The sequence below is a fragment of the Verruconis gallopava genome (assembly GCF_000836295.1).
Source record: "Verruconis gallopava strain CBS 43764 unplaced genomic scaffold supercont1.39, whole genome shotgun sequence".
Classification (NCBI taxonomy): Eukaryota; Fungi; Ascomycota; class Dothideomycetes; order Venturiales; family Sympoventuriaceae; genus Verruconis; species Verruconis gallopava.
Genome location: NW_015622175.1, coordinates 151,920 through 166,742, shown reverse-complemented (window position 1 = coordinate 166,742; position 14,823 = coordinate 151,920). Strand labels below are relative to the sequence as shown.

At 52.9% G+C, this 14,823-nt stretch overlaps 6 protein-coding genes across 7 annotated transcripts in view; 4 read left to right on the top strand and 2 right to left on the bottom strand.

Moving 5' to 3' along the window:
• Nucleotides 1–1,427: 1,427 nt before the first annotated feature.
• Nucleotides 1,428–2,623, top strand: PV09_08323 (uncharacterized protein). The gene is made up of 2 exons (XM_016362198.1): nucleotides 1,428–2,421; nucleotides 2,473–2,623. Exon 1 carries the CDS (start codon nucleotides 1,558–1,560, stop codon nucleotides 2,359–2,361), a length of 804 nt encoding a protein of 267 aa, XP_016210015.1. The 5' UTR covers nucleotides 1,428–1,557; the 3' UTR covers nucleotides 2,362–2,421; nucleotides 2,473–2,623.
• A 920-nt stretch (nucleotides 2,624–3,543) lies between these two features.
• Nucleotides 3,544–4,999, bottom strand: PV09_08322 (uncharacterized protein). The gene is made up of 2 exons (XM_016362197.1): nucleotides 4,912–4,999; nucleotides 3,544–4,836 (listed from the first exon to the last, which is right to left on the bottom strand). The coding sequence occupies exon 2, from the start codon at nucleotides 4,781–4,783 to the stop codon at nucleotides 3,620–3,622; it is 1,164 nt and encodes a 387-aa protein (XP_016210014.1). The 5' UTR covers nucleotides 4,784–4,836; nucleotides 4,912–4,999; the 3' UTR covers nucleotides 3,544–3,619.
• Nucleotides 5,000–5,920: 921 nt separating this feature from the next.
• Nucleotides 5,921–8,755, bottom strand: PV09_08321 (the record flags this gene model as incomplete). 2 transcript variants are annotated; one of them, XM_016362196.1, is made up of 3 exons in its annotated part: nucleotides 7,375–8,755; nucleotides 7,254–7,317; nucleotides 6,523–7,172 (listed from the first exon to the last, which is right to left on the bottom strand). In XM_016362196.1, exons 1-3 carry the CDS (start codon nucleotides 7,732–7,734, stop codon nucleotides 6,523–6,525), a joined length of 1,074 nt encoding a protein of 357 aa, XP_016210013.1. In that variant the 5' UTR covers nucleotides 7,735–8,755. The 2 variants fall into 2 exon arrangements, with proteins under 2 accessions (XP_016210012.1, XP_016210013.1); XM_016362195.1 differs by having other exon boundaries at nucleotides 5,921–7,317.
• Nucleotides 8,512–8,817, top strand: PV09_08320 (uncharacterized protein; the record flags this gene model as incomplete). The annotated part of the gene is made up of 1 exon (XM_016362194.1): nucleotides 8,512–8,817. The coding sequence occupies one exon, from the start codon at nucleotides 8,512–8,514 to the stop codon at nucleotides 8,815–8,817; it is 306 nt and encodes a 101-aa protein (XP_016210011.1).
• Nucleotides 8,818–9,495: 678 nt separating this feature from the next.
• On the top strand, nucleotides 9,496–11,501 carry PV09_08319 (uncharacterized protein). The gene is made up of 3 exons (XM_016362193.1): nucleotides 9,496–10,198; nucleotides 10,290–10,640; nucleotides 10,706–11,501. The coding sequence occupies exons 1-3, from the start codon at nucleotides 9,646–9,648 to the stop codon at nucleotides 11,383–11,385; spliced, it is 1,584 nt and encodes a 527-aa protein (XP_016210010.1). The 5' UTR covers nucleotides 9,496–9,645; the 3' UTR covers nucleotides 11,386–11,501.
• A 1,715-nt stretch (nucleotides 11,502–13,216) lies between these two features.
• Nucleotides 13,217–14,823, top strand: part of PV09_08318 (uncharacterized protein) — a gene marked incomplete at its 5' end in the record, with an annotated part of 2,117 nt that continues 510 nt past the window's right edge. Inside the window, 2 exons of the mRNA XM_016362192.1 lie at nucleotides 13,217–14,315; nucleotides 14,368–14,642. Of these exons, the coding sequence (XP_016210009.1) occupies nucleotides 13,217–14,315; nucleotides 14,368–14,642 (1,374 nt within the window). The remainder of the gene's footprint in view (nucleotides 14,316–14,367; nucleotides 14,643–14,823) is intronic.

Sequence of the window (14,823 nt, the reverse complement as noted above, 5' to 3'; positions counted from 1 at the left end):
ATCATTTGAGCAGTAGGTGACCTGTGTGTGCTCAAGAGTCAAGCCGCAAAGACAAGGACTGAGTCGACACACGAAGCAATACTACGCAATGAAACGATGGCTCCCCGCTAATGTATAGAAAGAAAGCTTCCAGACGTCACTTCGTCAAAGCCGAGGCCTTGTCTGGGATAGATGTGTTCAAACGCGGAAAGACGCTGGGCCATGACAATCCAGGATGTAGACGAGACCATTTACACGAATGACCCGTATGGTAAGTTGGCCTGTCCGAGATTTCCACTAGCAGCTGATCTCAGGGTGAGCGAAGTGTCGACTTGGTACCATGGACAGAGGAGATCATGATCATCCTCGTCAAGCACATAATCGGAAGCGTGGACAGGCAGCTTGCGCGCAGCGCTAGGGCCGTTGAAAAGCGTACAAAGTTGAACAAAAAAGCGTTGGTAAGATTGAAATGCGCAAACGCGAACTGGGTCGAAGCTTAATTTCTTCGTGTCGTTGAGCTCGTGACCAAGAACGACGTAGCTCAAAAGTCAGACCGTTGAAAGACTATCGATGGCGAGTCGTTAGGACAATAACGTAGGCGCAAGCAAAGCACGTGCGCGGCGTGATTTCCCAGCAGCCACACTTGGTGCGTTTGACGACACTACGTCCCCGTTTCGACGTGAACATGTGCATCGGAATGTTTCTGCGCATTTTGGACAGAAATGCCAAAGTATGTTGACTTTTGTCGGCCCAAAATGGTCTAAGACGTGATGGTTTGGGAAGTTATCACTACACTAGCCGGGACAAGCATCCCTGCGAACATCCTCCTCAGCTGCGTGGATCGCTCTCAAGGAGAAGGGGAACCCTGCTGGATGTTGATTCCACTTGAGCTCGCATGGCATTCTGGAGTAAGAGAGACAGACACTGGTCCGCGTTAGAGACTGTAGTCGGCTGAGGAGGTGATGCAACGTTCACTGCTGCAAGAGAGATTCGCCGTTTCAAGTCAACAACAACAAGAACGTGCTTGCCGCTCGCGTGGACCCCACAAAGTCGAGGCTGCAAACGTTTTCTTCAGTCGGTCCACTTGAGTCATGGCACTCTCGAGACTATCGGATCAGGGGTGGAGGGGGCCGGACCACCATCCAGCAGATCTCACGACGATCTCTCTTTCGCGTACATGACAATTCGAACACATTGTATCAAGGCGGCCCAGGACCGATCCTGGTCGTCATATTCTTCTGCGTGGCTAGTGCAGAATTGACAGCGTGCGAGATGAGAGTCAGCTACGGATTGGGAAATGTTGAACTGCGGACCCGCACCCTTACCATGTAGCTCATGACAAGAGCATGGAGGATAGGAATTGCAGAGAGGGAGAGGGAGAAGAAGATCAACACCGAGCAGAAAATGCTATAAGAAGCTCTTGGATCCTGCGCTCCACCAAGGGAGTCCTCCATCTCTTCTTCGTCATTCACTTTCGGCCGTCGCCTCCACCGTCGCCCACACATTCTTTTGTCGAAGCAAATAACTCACTCAAGTCACTCCTTTTTGCGCAGAAACGGCCTTCCCACTCGGATCACGATGAAGTACGCCATTGCAACCATCCTGGCCTCGGCCGTCTACGTCTCCGCCGCTCCGCTGCTCGGCATACCGGGGACTGACGTCGTCGACAACGTGCTCCCCGTCGTTGGCGAAACAGTTAGCCCCGTGCTCACGGACGTGCTCGGCGAGGCCGTGCCCGACGTGGCCACCGCCGTCGTCCCTCAGAACACCAAGCGCGGCGTCGTCAGCGAAGTGGTGCCTGGCGTCACCCAGGGCATCGTACCAGAGGTCGTCGACGGCGTCGTGCCGGCCGTCGGCAAAGTCGTCATCAAGCGTGGACGCCGAGGCGTCGTCTCGACGGTCGTCCCGGGTGTCGTCGACGGCGTCGTTCCAGAAGTCCTGAACGGCGTCGTTCCCGCCGTCGGCGACGTCGTCATCAAGAAGCGTGGGGCTGTCGAGGGGGTCGTTGACGGAGTCGTCCCCGAGGTAACCAATGGCGTGGCTCCAGCGGTTGGAAATGTTGTGATCAAGCGAGGCGTCGTCACCGACGTCTCTCCGAGCCTGATCCCAAGCGTCACGGATGGCGTGGTGCCCGCTGTTGAAGATGGTCTCGTCCCAGAGGTCGGCAACGTCGTGGTCAAGAAGCGAGGCGTTGTTAGTTCGGTTGTCGGCGGTGTGGTTCCTGAAGTCGTCGACGGTGTGGTTCCTGCAGTCGCCGATGTGGTCATCAAGCGGGGTGTCGTGAACGATGTGTCGCCAAGCTTGATCCCGAGCGTCACGGACGGTGTCGTTCCTGAAGTGACCGACGGTCTTGCTCCCGAAGTTGCCGACGTTGTTGTGTAATGATCGGATTTGGTTCTTTTTTGGCATTCATTCCTGGTGTTTGGGTATGCAGGATCGAGGGTGAGCCTTTCTGTTGTATATAGCGTACGAAATTTATTCTAATGTTTACAGATCGAATCTCTTGCAGAGAATCGGTCGCAACCCGAACATGGAATGGGGCGATTTTGTGGTGCCATTGACTCAACGAGAACCTGCTGTTCACTATTCCCATCTGTGTGCAGGCTTTTGAGGACTTTTCACATCCAGACCCAACCGTTGTAACATAAGCCGTTACGAATGACTAGTTCTATTCATAACCAGCCACTTGGCCTTTCTCTTCATCCCACAAAAACTAATCTTTCTCATGGTGTTGATTCAAAGTAGACATACTGACTTCTTACGTATTGTGAACCCAAGTATTTTGTGGTGAAGCTAGCACTTTTAAGTGCAGTATTTTTGACCGCATCGTGATTCTGAATGCATAAAGCTTTTCGCCTCGATAACTAGGAGCAGAGACGATAAACGATGAAAACTGCCCATGATTAAAACAAGACTTCCGCGAAAGGAGAACATTCTGACGGTGAGGTTTCGAGAAGAATGCATCATAGACCAGAATTTGCGTGCTGTGACTCCTTGGGAGGAAAAGCAAATGCCCAGTACGAAGCATAGTGGATCAATTGTAGACGAGTAAGCATCCGCCTAGTTTAAATTTTACCCTAAACTTTGCTGAATATAATCTGGATACCTCAAGCCCTCCGTCCGCAATTTTGTGAGCAGAAAAAACTTGTCGTGAGCGGCAAGGACGGCTCTCGAGTTTGACTTAACTCGAAGCTGCAAGTGGAAACACTTCGGGACGTCACGATTCCCACGGGAGGCTTATGAAATGCTGACGCGTGATCCCGAAGGATTCCCACGTATCTGTCGATCTTCATGGCTTCTGGTCCCAAGGCCATTGCCCATCGGTCAATCGACACGTGCAGTGTGCAAATTCATATACTTCATATCATGATCTGCTGGTAGCTGCGCGTTTGCTCATCTCAAGGAGAGGCTCGATGACGGATGCCAAAGGGCTTTTAACGCCATCGACGGCACGAAAGCGTCAAGACCACTCGTGTAGCCGACTCGCACTCCGAAGATGGCGATGTGCCAAAAGTACGGGCAAGAAGAGAAAACAAGAAAATCAGAAGCGGAGAGCACTTTTGGTCAGGCGTGAGCAGAAGCACAGGATACGAGATAGCGTGCTTAGAAGTGACGGGTGAACCTATTCTATGTAAATGACTTAAGCTGCCCTCACACTTCTTTGGCTGCGTGTATGGATATCGTTCAACTCCTCTAAGATCTTGACCACGTGCGGAAGCACATGATCGGAATGCTCGTTGGCTCTCACAGCATATCTTCCGGTGTTTCCTGCGGGCACGTCTGCGAAAAAATGCTCTTCACCGCGCACTCCGCCCAAGTTAAGAATTGCTATTGCCAACCCCTGCTCTTTTGCTCTCTTCACGAGTCTCCAAGCGGAGTACGTGGCCAGACTGCTTCCCACGACCAAGAGTCTCGACGCTCGATCGATGGCAGACTCTGTCGCGGTCTTCACTGCAGCCGGTATCGATTCGCCGAACATGACTACGGCAGGCTTCAGGATGCCAGCGTTGGACGGCGGCGCCCATGCGCCGTCCTTGTCGACCTCGACTCTGCCGATCGACCCGTCGGGAAGCTTGGGCGGTGAATTCAAGCACGTTGGACAAGCGGGGTACCGGAATGTAGTATAATCTACGTTTGGCACGTCCACGTCGCCGTCTGGATTCGTCCTCAGTCCTCGTGCTTTGCGCACTTGCGGGTCCTCCGTAGCCAGCGCGCCCGAATCGAGCATTTCCTGCAGAAACTCATGCCATGAAGGATTGAGCCTTGAGAGCTGATCCTGAAATTGCTCTCTGTCATACTCCTTGCGGCACGAGAGGCACACCGTAGCTCTCAAGTAGCCGTGCAGTTCGATCGTGGGCAGATCCGGGTGCGCTGCGGGGTGGAAAGAATCCACATTCTGTGTAATCACCTGCTTGACAATGCCGAGCTTCCCAAGGTCCCGAACAGCGTAGTGCGTCGCATTTGGCTTTGCCCTTACGAGATTCGGCCAACCCAGATAGCTGCGTGCCCAGTACCTCCTTCTTGCTGCGTGATGAGAGGTGAATTCGTTGTAGTAGATAGGCCTGTATGATTTGTTGAGGGTGTATGTGCCATTTGTTCCCCGGTAGTCGGCCAGCCCGCTGGCAACCGAAATGCCAGCGCCGGAGAGCAGCACCGTATTCGACGCTGAGGTCGGCGAACCTGACGAGCGACTGCTGAGAAACTCGGAAAAAGCGGCAATGGCACCGCTCACGGTACTGGCGGAAGGAGGGATGATGCGTGGAGCTGGGAGCGGATCTGTGTAAGGAATTCGCATCAATGGCATTGCTCCGCAAGACAGTTTCTCCCGCCGTGGCTCACTTTGCTTGGAGCTGCGTCCTGCTTGAACCCACTTAGCCCTGGCTCTTTACCAATGTTGTGCGAGTGGCAAGAATCATAATGAAACGAACGCACTCAAGAGGCAGCGATCTTGTGTCTCGCTGCATCCAACCACGAACGCAATGTGTGCTGGTTGCCAGTTCTATCGCACAATTTCTTCGCGACGACCTCCAATCGTCATAGAGATTCACGCGCCAAGCTGGAAGAAGCTTAGTGTTAGCGCTTCGAGGAGCGAGGTATCGATAACATCTAGCGAATTCTGCCTACTGTCAGCATTCATGCGCTGGCTTTGGCCGTCGATGGGCCTAACGTGGACTGAAAAAAGAAGACTGCGAAAAGTGCGGTCCACAATTTGGTGTTTTCCTATGGACGACGAGGCGTTCCATGCAACAATCTGCTAGCTTTCACTGCCGGTTCCTAGTTAGCAAAGAACACCATCTCTACAACTATAGTAGACCATATCCATACGTACATGTACACACAGATATATTTATATATTTATATGTATGGATGTACGTATGTATATATTTCCATCTGTAAGTAATGCGCGTCTCCACGTAAATCTGATGCACGTTCAAAAACGCCTACGATAATCCCGGAGTCTGCTCTCAGAGCATGCCTTTTACGCTTGGATCATTTCGATTCCAAGAGCTGTCTGACGCCAGTTACCACGCTGTGGTGGCTTTGGCATGCAAACAACAGCCATATCTGCATTCTCCAGTTCACGGCAGTCTATCCCATGTCCGCATGCAAGTCCGTTGGTCCTCAGTCGCTCTCTCCAGGACCAAGGCACACATCCCACATGCGGACCTCAAGCCTCCACGGGCGTGAAAAGGTGCTGCGGCGTCCACAAGCCCCCGTAGTCAACGACCCAGGATGATGGGAAGACCATCAGCCTCTTCTCTTCTCGTCTCGTCCCGGAATGCAGGGTTTCGCAAATAAAGCTCACCGTGCTGGACGCCAGATTCCTGCCGACGCCCTCTCGGCGGCTAAAGCACCAGTTTCAGAAGAGCGCGCGTGTGCCGGAAGCTTCGACATGCCGCAAAGGGGAGGAGGTTGGGCGTTGGGCTAATTTTTCATTTTCCTCTTTTCCCTCTTCGTCCTAGCTGCGTGGTAACTGACTGGCTGAGAGTTGTGGAAATTGAGAGGCACGGCGCTTGTTGCGGAAGGATCGTGCATGGTGTAGGCTACGGTGACGCTGGCTTGTGGCGTTGTTGCTTTTCTCAAGTGCACTGTACAAGGTCACTACGCAGAAGTACTATGGCTACTTGCAGAATGACAAACTGTCCGTACGGAGTTGTGATGTCGTTCAAAATCGTTGAGATGTTATCATTGTGAATGTAGCTGAGAAAAATAGACCTGATCGTAATAAGGTAAAACTCGTCGTATCCAAAGCAGCTGGTATCATCGACGGAACTGAATGCAGTACAAATACGGAAGCCATTGATCCGTTGCAAAATGCCGCTCCTAGGCCACAAGATCCGCCGATACCTGCGCATGTAGCCTATGCACATATCTTTCTAAAGTTTTGCAAATAATGCCGCTGTCGAAGGAGTGTGTCGATCAGAACCGAAGACAAAAAGAATGTGTGATATATTCGACGTCGATATCAATCGCTATAGCCTCCCAAATTTTAATTCTCTGGAAAAAAATTATCGCTGAATTTTTCTTCCTCGTGTCTAAGCTTCATCCTTCTTCGTCATCGTCACCCGGAGGGCTAGGTGAGAGCATGGCATGTATGCTCATGTTGCGCCCATGTGCATCTGCGTGCATCGGTGGTCCACGGATCATCAACCCTTGATCTGGCATATGCTGTATTGGTATGGAGTGATATCTCTGCTGAGAATAGTTCTGCATATACTGTGCACTGGAAGCAATCATGGAGGTGCCAACTGACGAGCCCATGGAGGAGCCCATAGAGGAGCCCATAGAGGAGCCCATAGATGAGCCCATTGAAGAGCCCATTGAAGAGCCCATTGAAGAGCCCATTGAAGAGCCCATTGAAGAGCCCATTGAAGATCCCATGGAAGATCCCATCGATGAGCCCATTGATGAGCCCATGGAGGACCCCAATGATGAGACTATAGAAGAGCCCATGGAAGAGCCCATGGAAGAGCCATGTGAGTTGTTAAGTGAAGGGCTTGTGGACACCATAAGCGAGGGACTTGCTGAAGTCATCAAAGAAGGGCTGGCTGAGGCGATGTGGGATGGACTTGTAGACGCCAACAAGCCCGACGCCGCCGTCCTCGTCGTCGTCGTCGTCGTCGTTGTTTGGGGAACGAATCTAGCTGGCTCGTCGACGGTTGAACTGCCTGACGCTCTGGTAGAAACCAAGTCTAACTCGTATTCAGCGTCCGTGTCAGAGCCACCAAAGCCCGAATCCGGGTCGTAGTCGTGGCGGGGAGTGATGCGCATACCTCGCTCCTTCCGCTTGGCCGCCTTGAACGCTGCTGAGATGTTCTTGATTCCCTTCTCCATGCACTGCAGCCGGCCAAGATCAGCAACAAGGCAAGACGAATACGAATCTGAAGAACTCACTTTTGCCTCGATGTTGGTCCACTTATCTCCAAGCCGCGCGGCGAGGATGCTCCACATCTCCTCCCTAGCGGCCATATATGCGACTGCCAATCGCTCAAAGTTGACCCCGTCCCAGTCTTCGGTGTTTCGTTTCTCCATCAGCCGTTCATGCCTTTTTCGACACGCGTTTCCAGACTTGTTTGGAAAGTGGGTATCTGCGATCGGCTGCCAGTTCATGCCTTGTGCGCGGGCCGCTATCAGTGTCTCATCATCCTCAGCTGTCCATATGGAAGTTTGACGATGAGTAATCGACTGGTCTGCCGATCTTTGCAATGCATCGTACCGATAATAGGACGACGGCTGCCGCTGGTCCTTTGGCATTATGTCTGGTGAGTGCCGTGGCTATTCTGTCCAGCTGTGTTCGTCCCCGGGCTGATGTGGCCCTTGGAATATTCCAAGTGACTAGTGCAGTGCGGAGAGCCTGGACATCTGCCCGACAATGGTAGTGGGCAGAGCCGTGATATTTATTGGGTCGGCAAACTTAGCGCTCGCCTGAAGAACAGCATGAGCCACGATAGAGAAAGCAAACGTTGTTTTTCACAGTGGAGAAATGAGGCAGATCCGATCGATGTTGGAGAGACCACGACGGTGCGAAACGAGATGGCGCTGAAGGATTCAAAGAGGCGTTTTCCTAAGCTGAGGGCGTAGAGTGGAGAGCAAAAAAAACGACCACGCAGGGCAGTGTGAAGACGCAGTGAGGACGGTCTCCAATGAAACGGGATGGGGTAGCAGACAAGACCAATGTGGAGAGTACGAAATAGAGCAGTGGTCTAACAACGGCAAAGTTTGATTTGATCACAGCGCTCGATCGGTTGCTCAATGGGTTTACCGCAGCACAAAGACATCAAAGATCCATGACAGCAGCTTCAGAGCCACAGACAAGGCTCAGACGACGCTCCATGATGAGCGAAGATGGGCCGTACCTAGGTGAAGAATGGCCAGCCAAAGAGAAGCCGCAAAAGCGGTCGTCTCTGGGTCGAATTGAAACAAAGCAGAATCCTTCCCGCACGGCGGGCGCGTTTAAATGCCTCTGGCCTTGGTCAGAATGGAAAGCCTCATTTTAGCCTTGCGGGCGTCAAAAGGCAGGCAACACACAGCATGCAGCCGTGGACGCATGAGCAAGCGAAAGCAACGGGACGTTGGCTGCTGGGCAAGGCTGAACCAGTCGGAGATGACGAGGATGCGCATGGGCCAATGGTTCAGCGCCTACGGTCGATCCTCAGCGAGCGATGGGCGGCGCGTTTTGGCGCGCAGACCCGTGGCCACGCCGGTGTGCGGCCACTGGCCTTTGGGCAGCGCGCGGCCGTCCGCCGGCCAGCTCTGCTCGTCCAGGCAGTGTCCATCGCGGCCGACGGAGACGACGACGGTTGCATTCCGCTCGCGTGGGCGTGCTTTCGGTCGTGATTGCGGTCGTGGCTCTGGGAGCGTGCCCTCTTGCCGAGCGCTGCTTGCGGATCCAGGTACGTGGAAATGGGACCTGGTGATTGTCGTCAGGACGAGCACTGTGACGAAACGAAAGGATTTGCATGATGGCGTGCCCCCATGGTCCCCGTTAATGAAATCTTTGCCTCTTTCCCATCAGCTCCTGTCCGACTCGCTTCGGTGGAGGCACCAAAGGCATACGGCGATGCGAACGACGCGCGAAACGGACGTGACGCCCTGGATGTCGTCATAGCATACGCGGTGTCGTCGCACAGCCAGGCTGGGCATCAATGCGAACGTGCGCAAGCAATGGCGCCGCGGTCGCGCGCCAACGTCGGTGGCAGAGGCTTCTGCAGCATCGCCATTGCGTGTCCGCTCGCATGTCTCGGGTGGAGGCTAGAGCGCGAGACAGTTCTGTGGCAGGAGGATTGTGCAGAGGCACTCTGCGCGTGGGATGAGACGGGAGGTCGGCCAGAGGGCCTGGGGCTTGGGCGGTTCGTCGGGGCCTCGCAGGGGCTTGTAGGGGGTTCCCGTGGGGACTCTTAGGGGGGTCTCGTAGGGAGTCTTGGGGGGTCTTCGCGAGTCGCGAGGGCCCCGACTAGAGGGTCCACCGGCACCGGCTCCATCTCTTGCGTCGGTCTCTCTTGATCACGGCACCACCTGCGCTGTCGGCCCTGCTGTGTGGGACGAGAACCCAACAAAGCATCACTTACCGGCTTTGACTTTTCGCAAACCCTCGACAATGTGAACGAAAAATCCAGTCGATCCCCCGGGCCGCCCACGCCTTCATTAGACTTTTTGCTACCCTTTATGTTGCCAGCAGCACGCGGTCGCTGCTGCAGCTCGCCGCGTCTGTCCCCGCTGCCATTGCGTGTCGTGCGCCAGCTGACGCTCAGGGGCGTGGCCTGGGATCGTTGTACATCATTGTCACCGCCAGCGTCGTCGACGGTTCAGGTCTCGACGCCGTCCTCTTTTCCTGGTGCAGCTCAGCAGCGACGCGTACTGCTTGCTCGGAACTTCCGGACCCAGCGTTTCACCACAAACTCAACTGGAAGTCGCAACAGCAGTACATGTAATGCCGCTCTCGTCGCGCCTTGGACCACCTCAAGACCTTCCGTCGCCCTGATATCGGTCGCTTTTTCGCCACGGTTTCCATCTGCAATGTCCGCAACCAGAGTCCAGACCAGGAGCCATGCCGGCCATTCGCATCATGGCGGTGGCCACCATCATCACCACGACACCACCTATCTCACGTCGACGGACAAGAACGACGCCGGCGTGCGCATCACCCGAATAGGCCTGTACGTGAATCTAGGCATGGCCATCGGTAAAGGTATTGGAGGCTATGTCTTCCATTCTCAAGGTACGTCGACCTGTTGATACGGACCCTAGGCCAGACATACACAACCGTTCATCCGTGCAATAAGCTAACCCTGGGACTTCAACTTCTCCAGCGTTGACTGCCGATGCCGTGCACAGCCTCACAGATCTGGTATCTGACTTCCTGACCTTGGCCACCGTGGCGTGGGCCCTAAAGCCCGCTACCGAACGTTTCCCCCTGGGTTACGGCAAATTCGAGTCGTTGGGCTCGTTAGGCGTCTCTTCGCTGCTGCTCGTAGGCGGCGTGCTCATGGGCTGGAGCTCTGCTCTGGAACTGTGCCATCTATACCTTCCCGCCTTTGCAGAGATCATGGAACATATCGGGGCGGGCCACTCGCACGGTCATGATCACCAGATTCCGAATATACAGGCAGCGTGGCTAGCGGGAGGGAGCGTGCTCGTCAAGGAATGGCTCTACAGAGCGAGTACGTTTCAGAATCTAGCCGGGCATGCAGAAAGCGGACAATGTACTAATTTGAGAAAAACGCAGCCATGAAGGTCGCCAAAGAGCGCAAATCCTCCGTCCTCGAATCGAACGCCGTCCACCACCGCGTCGACTCCCTCACCGGAATTGCAGCTCTCGTCTCCATCGCCGTGTCCAACATCTTCCCCACTTTTGCGGGTGCCGATGCAGTTGGCGGCCTGCTGATTTCATGGCTTGTCGTCCGCGCAGGCTGGGCGAACACGTATACATCGTTAGTCGAGCTCGCAGACGCAGGCGTTGATTCCGAAATCAAGGACAAGGTACATCGTGCCACGACCAAAGCGCTTGACGCTCTGCGACTACCGGAAGTTGTGGAGGTTCGACGTGTGCAGGGCATCAAGGCTGGGCAGAGTTATCTCCTCGAGGTGGAACTGGCCGTGCCCAAGAGCTGGAATGTTGCGCAAACACGCAGCGTGGAGGACGCTGTCCGGACGCGAATAGGCGAGAAGGTCAGAGGCGCGCGGCGTGTTAGGATACGCTTTGTGCCCAAAGAATCCAAAGATGACTTCGAGGAGGAGTTCATTTCCCCGAGTGTAAGCGCGAGGTCAAGCCCAGAGCCAGAGGACAATCACGATCATGACCACGATCACGACCAAGAGCACAATGGCCATTCGCATACCCATGGAAACAGCAATGGGACGGCTCATAAGCATGTGAACGGGAATGGCGTTACCAAGAGACGGTAACAGAATTGCGAAATAGACCGGATTGATCGTCTTCGTTTGGATAGAACTTAGATCTTCCAAATATAAAAGGAAGCATATTTTCCTGCTCATCTTAAACAAAAAAAAAAAAAAAAAAATAACCGAAATCCAGGTTCCCCAGAATAATCTCTTCTGCAAGCGCATTGTGAAACAGCACCGATGCCACGACGAGAGATGTAAACGAAGTCTGCCTTTAACGAAGCTCTTCGCTTCTTCAATCCATCCTCACTGTAGTAGCTGAAGGTGCAAGTCTGGGGGTGAGCATTTCGACATTCTTCATGAACTGAAGGGTCGCTACTCTTTATTTCCTACAAACCAAACTGTATTCTGCATTTAATGAATTCAACTTGAAATGATGTCATTCGATGTCACGAGAAAAATCAGTCACCCCCAGATTTCAACTTTGGGTAACCAACTGCAAAACCCTCCGCCATTTGTACACACCACCGCGGGGGCTACATGCCGGCTCCTATCCGTAGTCGTGTCTGCGGATGGCTGACGAACAGGAACTGCTCGGCTTCTTGTCCTGCAATTTGCTTGAGGCTCAATGGCTTTTGCCATCATCCGCCGCTCGGTGAGGCTAAGTTATACAAAGATAATGGTTGCTGCTTGGCGTGGTGCAGAGCTAACGATGGATACCTTTCCACGTTCTTACCGGCCATAAAGTACAAACAAGAATGACCCTTTGCGTTGGCTCGCAACTTTTCTCGGCAGATACCTTATTATTCGCCCACGCGGGACTCGCTTGTGGATGTAGTGTTTTTCAACTGATACAAACTGTTGAAAAAGTGCTTGGTTCCGACAAGCAGCACTTAAGACTTGCTGAAGGTACCTCATGATATACGAGGAGAGGCTCCCCAATCACATCCCATTCGATCGCATTGCCGTGCTTAAGCACTGATCTATCTTATCGCCGGATCTATCCTTGATTCATCCGTAAACAAATCGTGGCTGAAGGCACAATTCGACCATAGTTTGCGCGCGTGCCAGGCTTTGATCTTAGAATCCACATTTCAATCAATGGACGAGTTTCAATTAATAGATGGCCCGCATAGGAAACCTTTTGGTAACTCGAAAATCAAAGGCAGACTCCCGAGTCTCAGCATGATCCTCCCTTGAATATGCATCCAGTTGTACAGAAGTACTGCAACACCACAAACATGGCACAGCCGACTGGTTGGAGAAGGCTACAGATCAAGATGAAAATTTCGTGGATGTTAAAGCATGTCTAAAAATAGCGAACTGGGAATTCGAGGAGCGTTAGATTTGCGTCATTGCACGAGGAAATATCGTCCAGAATTAAAGACGCACTCGTGATTCCAGATTAAATTTCTCTCCGAGACGAATGTGACGTGTCCGCATTCTCGCTTGCTGCACAATTGGCACTCGCTCGCGGTATTTCGCTTTCCTTGGACGATCTTGATAAACACCGAAAATCACCAGTTATCTTCCCTCGGGCGCTGGTCTAAGTCTAACCATGGGGCGAATACGGTGCAAGTGAGATCGGAACATCGTTGAGATGCCTACTAGATCGTATTGACACCTTCCTGTGACGGCGAGGATCGTCACCGCGCCATCGCGAATCTGGAAGGCTGAAGCTCGTACTTGGGTTGATCTGGAGGGGAAATCATGCGCCCCTCGATGTGGCCGGCGAGCTTATCTTAGTTACATCGCAGGTGCCGCAGGACTCCGTCGAGGAGATCCAAGCAGACGAAAAAAAAAAAAAAAATATCATGGGGCCTTTTTTAGATGGATGTAGCCCCCCCAGGTCGTGCTTCTCTCGGCCTTTGCTTGTCGAGCTTGGTGAAACACAATGCAAAGCTTGGCAGCCTACCTGTTCGCCCTTTTGTTTTGCTGCGGCAGTGTTCGTTCAGCGCCGGCATGGGCAAGAATTTCTCGTAGGGACGGCAATGGCCGACCTGAATCGTATGAAGCGCACACAATAGATATGCCCGTAGACCATTTCCCGGACTCTGATCGGTACGTCCCGCACACGAACGCCACGTTCAAGCAGCGATACTTCTTTGACGACACCTACTATCAACCTGGGGGGCCTGTATTTCTGTACATTGGCGGCGAGACAAGTGGCGAAAGTCGCTTTTCGAATTTGCAGACGGGAATCATTCAGATTTTGATGAACGCTACGAATGGCTTGGGAGTCATTCTCGAGAACCGCTACTATGGCGAGAGCTATCCATTTGAAACAAGTACCACCGATGAACTACGTTTCTTGACGACGGAACAGACAATTGCGGATAATGCATACTTTGCCCAGCACGCGGCTTTCCCGGGCATCAACGCAAGTTTGAACGCCCCTCACACGCCCTGGATCCTGTACGGGGGCAGTCTTGCGGGAGCGCAGACTGCGTTCTCCCTTGTTGAATACTCTGGCCTTTTGTGGGGCGGAATAGCCTCCAGCGGCACGATACATGCTCAGGTTGAATATCCGGAGTGGTACACGCCAATCCAGAAGTACGGACCTCAGGACTGCATTTCCAGAATTAACGCCATTGTGGACAAGATTGATGCTTTGATTGAATCCCAGCAGACGGAGGCGATACAAAAAGTCAAGGACATCTTCGGACTTGGCGCCTTGGAAGATATTCGCGACTTTGCAATGACGATTGCTTTCCCCCTTGGTGGGCCGATGAATTATCCCACGAATACCTGGCAGGAGCTGAATTGGTATCCTGAATACGATTCGGAAGATTTCTTCTGGTTTTGCGGTAATGTCACTGATGATAGCGCCCCGGCTGAGATCAAGGCCACCGACTATGCACTGTCGAATTACACAAACGGGGAGCCGTGGACAGGACTCGGTGGCTACGCAGATTATGTGAAGAAGGTTGTCGTATCGGCTTGCCCCAGTCCAGATCTTATCGGCACGACGGAATGCTTTAGCACGCAAAATGGTGAGTTGGCGTGAGGGCTTTTTTTTCAACGCAACAAGCTGACCATGGACAGAGAGCTTCTACGCAGACGCCACGAACTCAGCCAGCAGAAGCTATCTCTACGAGACATGTAACGAAGAAGGGGCGTATCAAGTTGCGTCCAAGTCTGGGCCTTCACTCATCCTTAGGGTTCTTCAGGCAGACTATACACAGCAGTGGTGCACTTGGGCATTTCCTCCGGGCGAATACAACCGGATCCCAGACTCTCCCGATCTTTCTTACTACAGGAAGTACGGCGACTTCAACTTATCAGCGCCGCGACTCGCTCTCATTGACGGAGATGTGGATGTGGTCAGTCTACTGTGCTTATGGCGTTAGCCTTGCAGACGCTAATGCTCTGTCAGAGTCTAGATTGCATTTTTAAACGTTGCTTGATTCTTCATTTCGGCTATACTCAAAACCGAAGATGACGCCAAGAATTCCCATCAAAGTCTTTCCCAAGTTTTTTTTTTTTTTTTTTTTTTTTTTT

What these genes read in the sequence shown, in the direction of transcription:
- PV09_08323 (XM_016362198.1), top strand. Translation starts at nt 1,558, where the DNA reads ATGAAGTACGCCATTGCAACCATCCTGGCCTCGGCCGTCTACGTCTCC.
- PV09_08322 (XM_016362197.1), bottom strand. Translation starts at nt 4,783, where the DNA reads ATGCCATTGATGCGAATTCCTTACACAGATCCGCTCCCAGCTCCACGC.
- PV09_08319 (XM_016362193.1), top strand. Translation starts at nt 9,646, where the DNA reads ATGTTGCCAGCAGCACGCGGTCGCTGCTGCAGCTCGCCGCGTCTGTCC. An exon ending in CTATGTCTTCCATTCTCAAG is followed by an intron (nt 10,199 to 10,289) that starts GTACGTCGACCT and finishes CAACTTCTCCAG; the next exon opens with CGTTGACTGCCGATGCCGTG. An exon ending in GGAATGGCTCTACAGAGCGA is followed by an intron (nt 10,641 to 10,705) that starts GTACGTTTCAGA and finishes AGAAAAACGCAG; the next exon opens with CCATGAAGGTCGCCAAAGAG.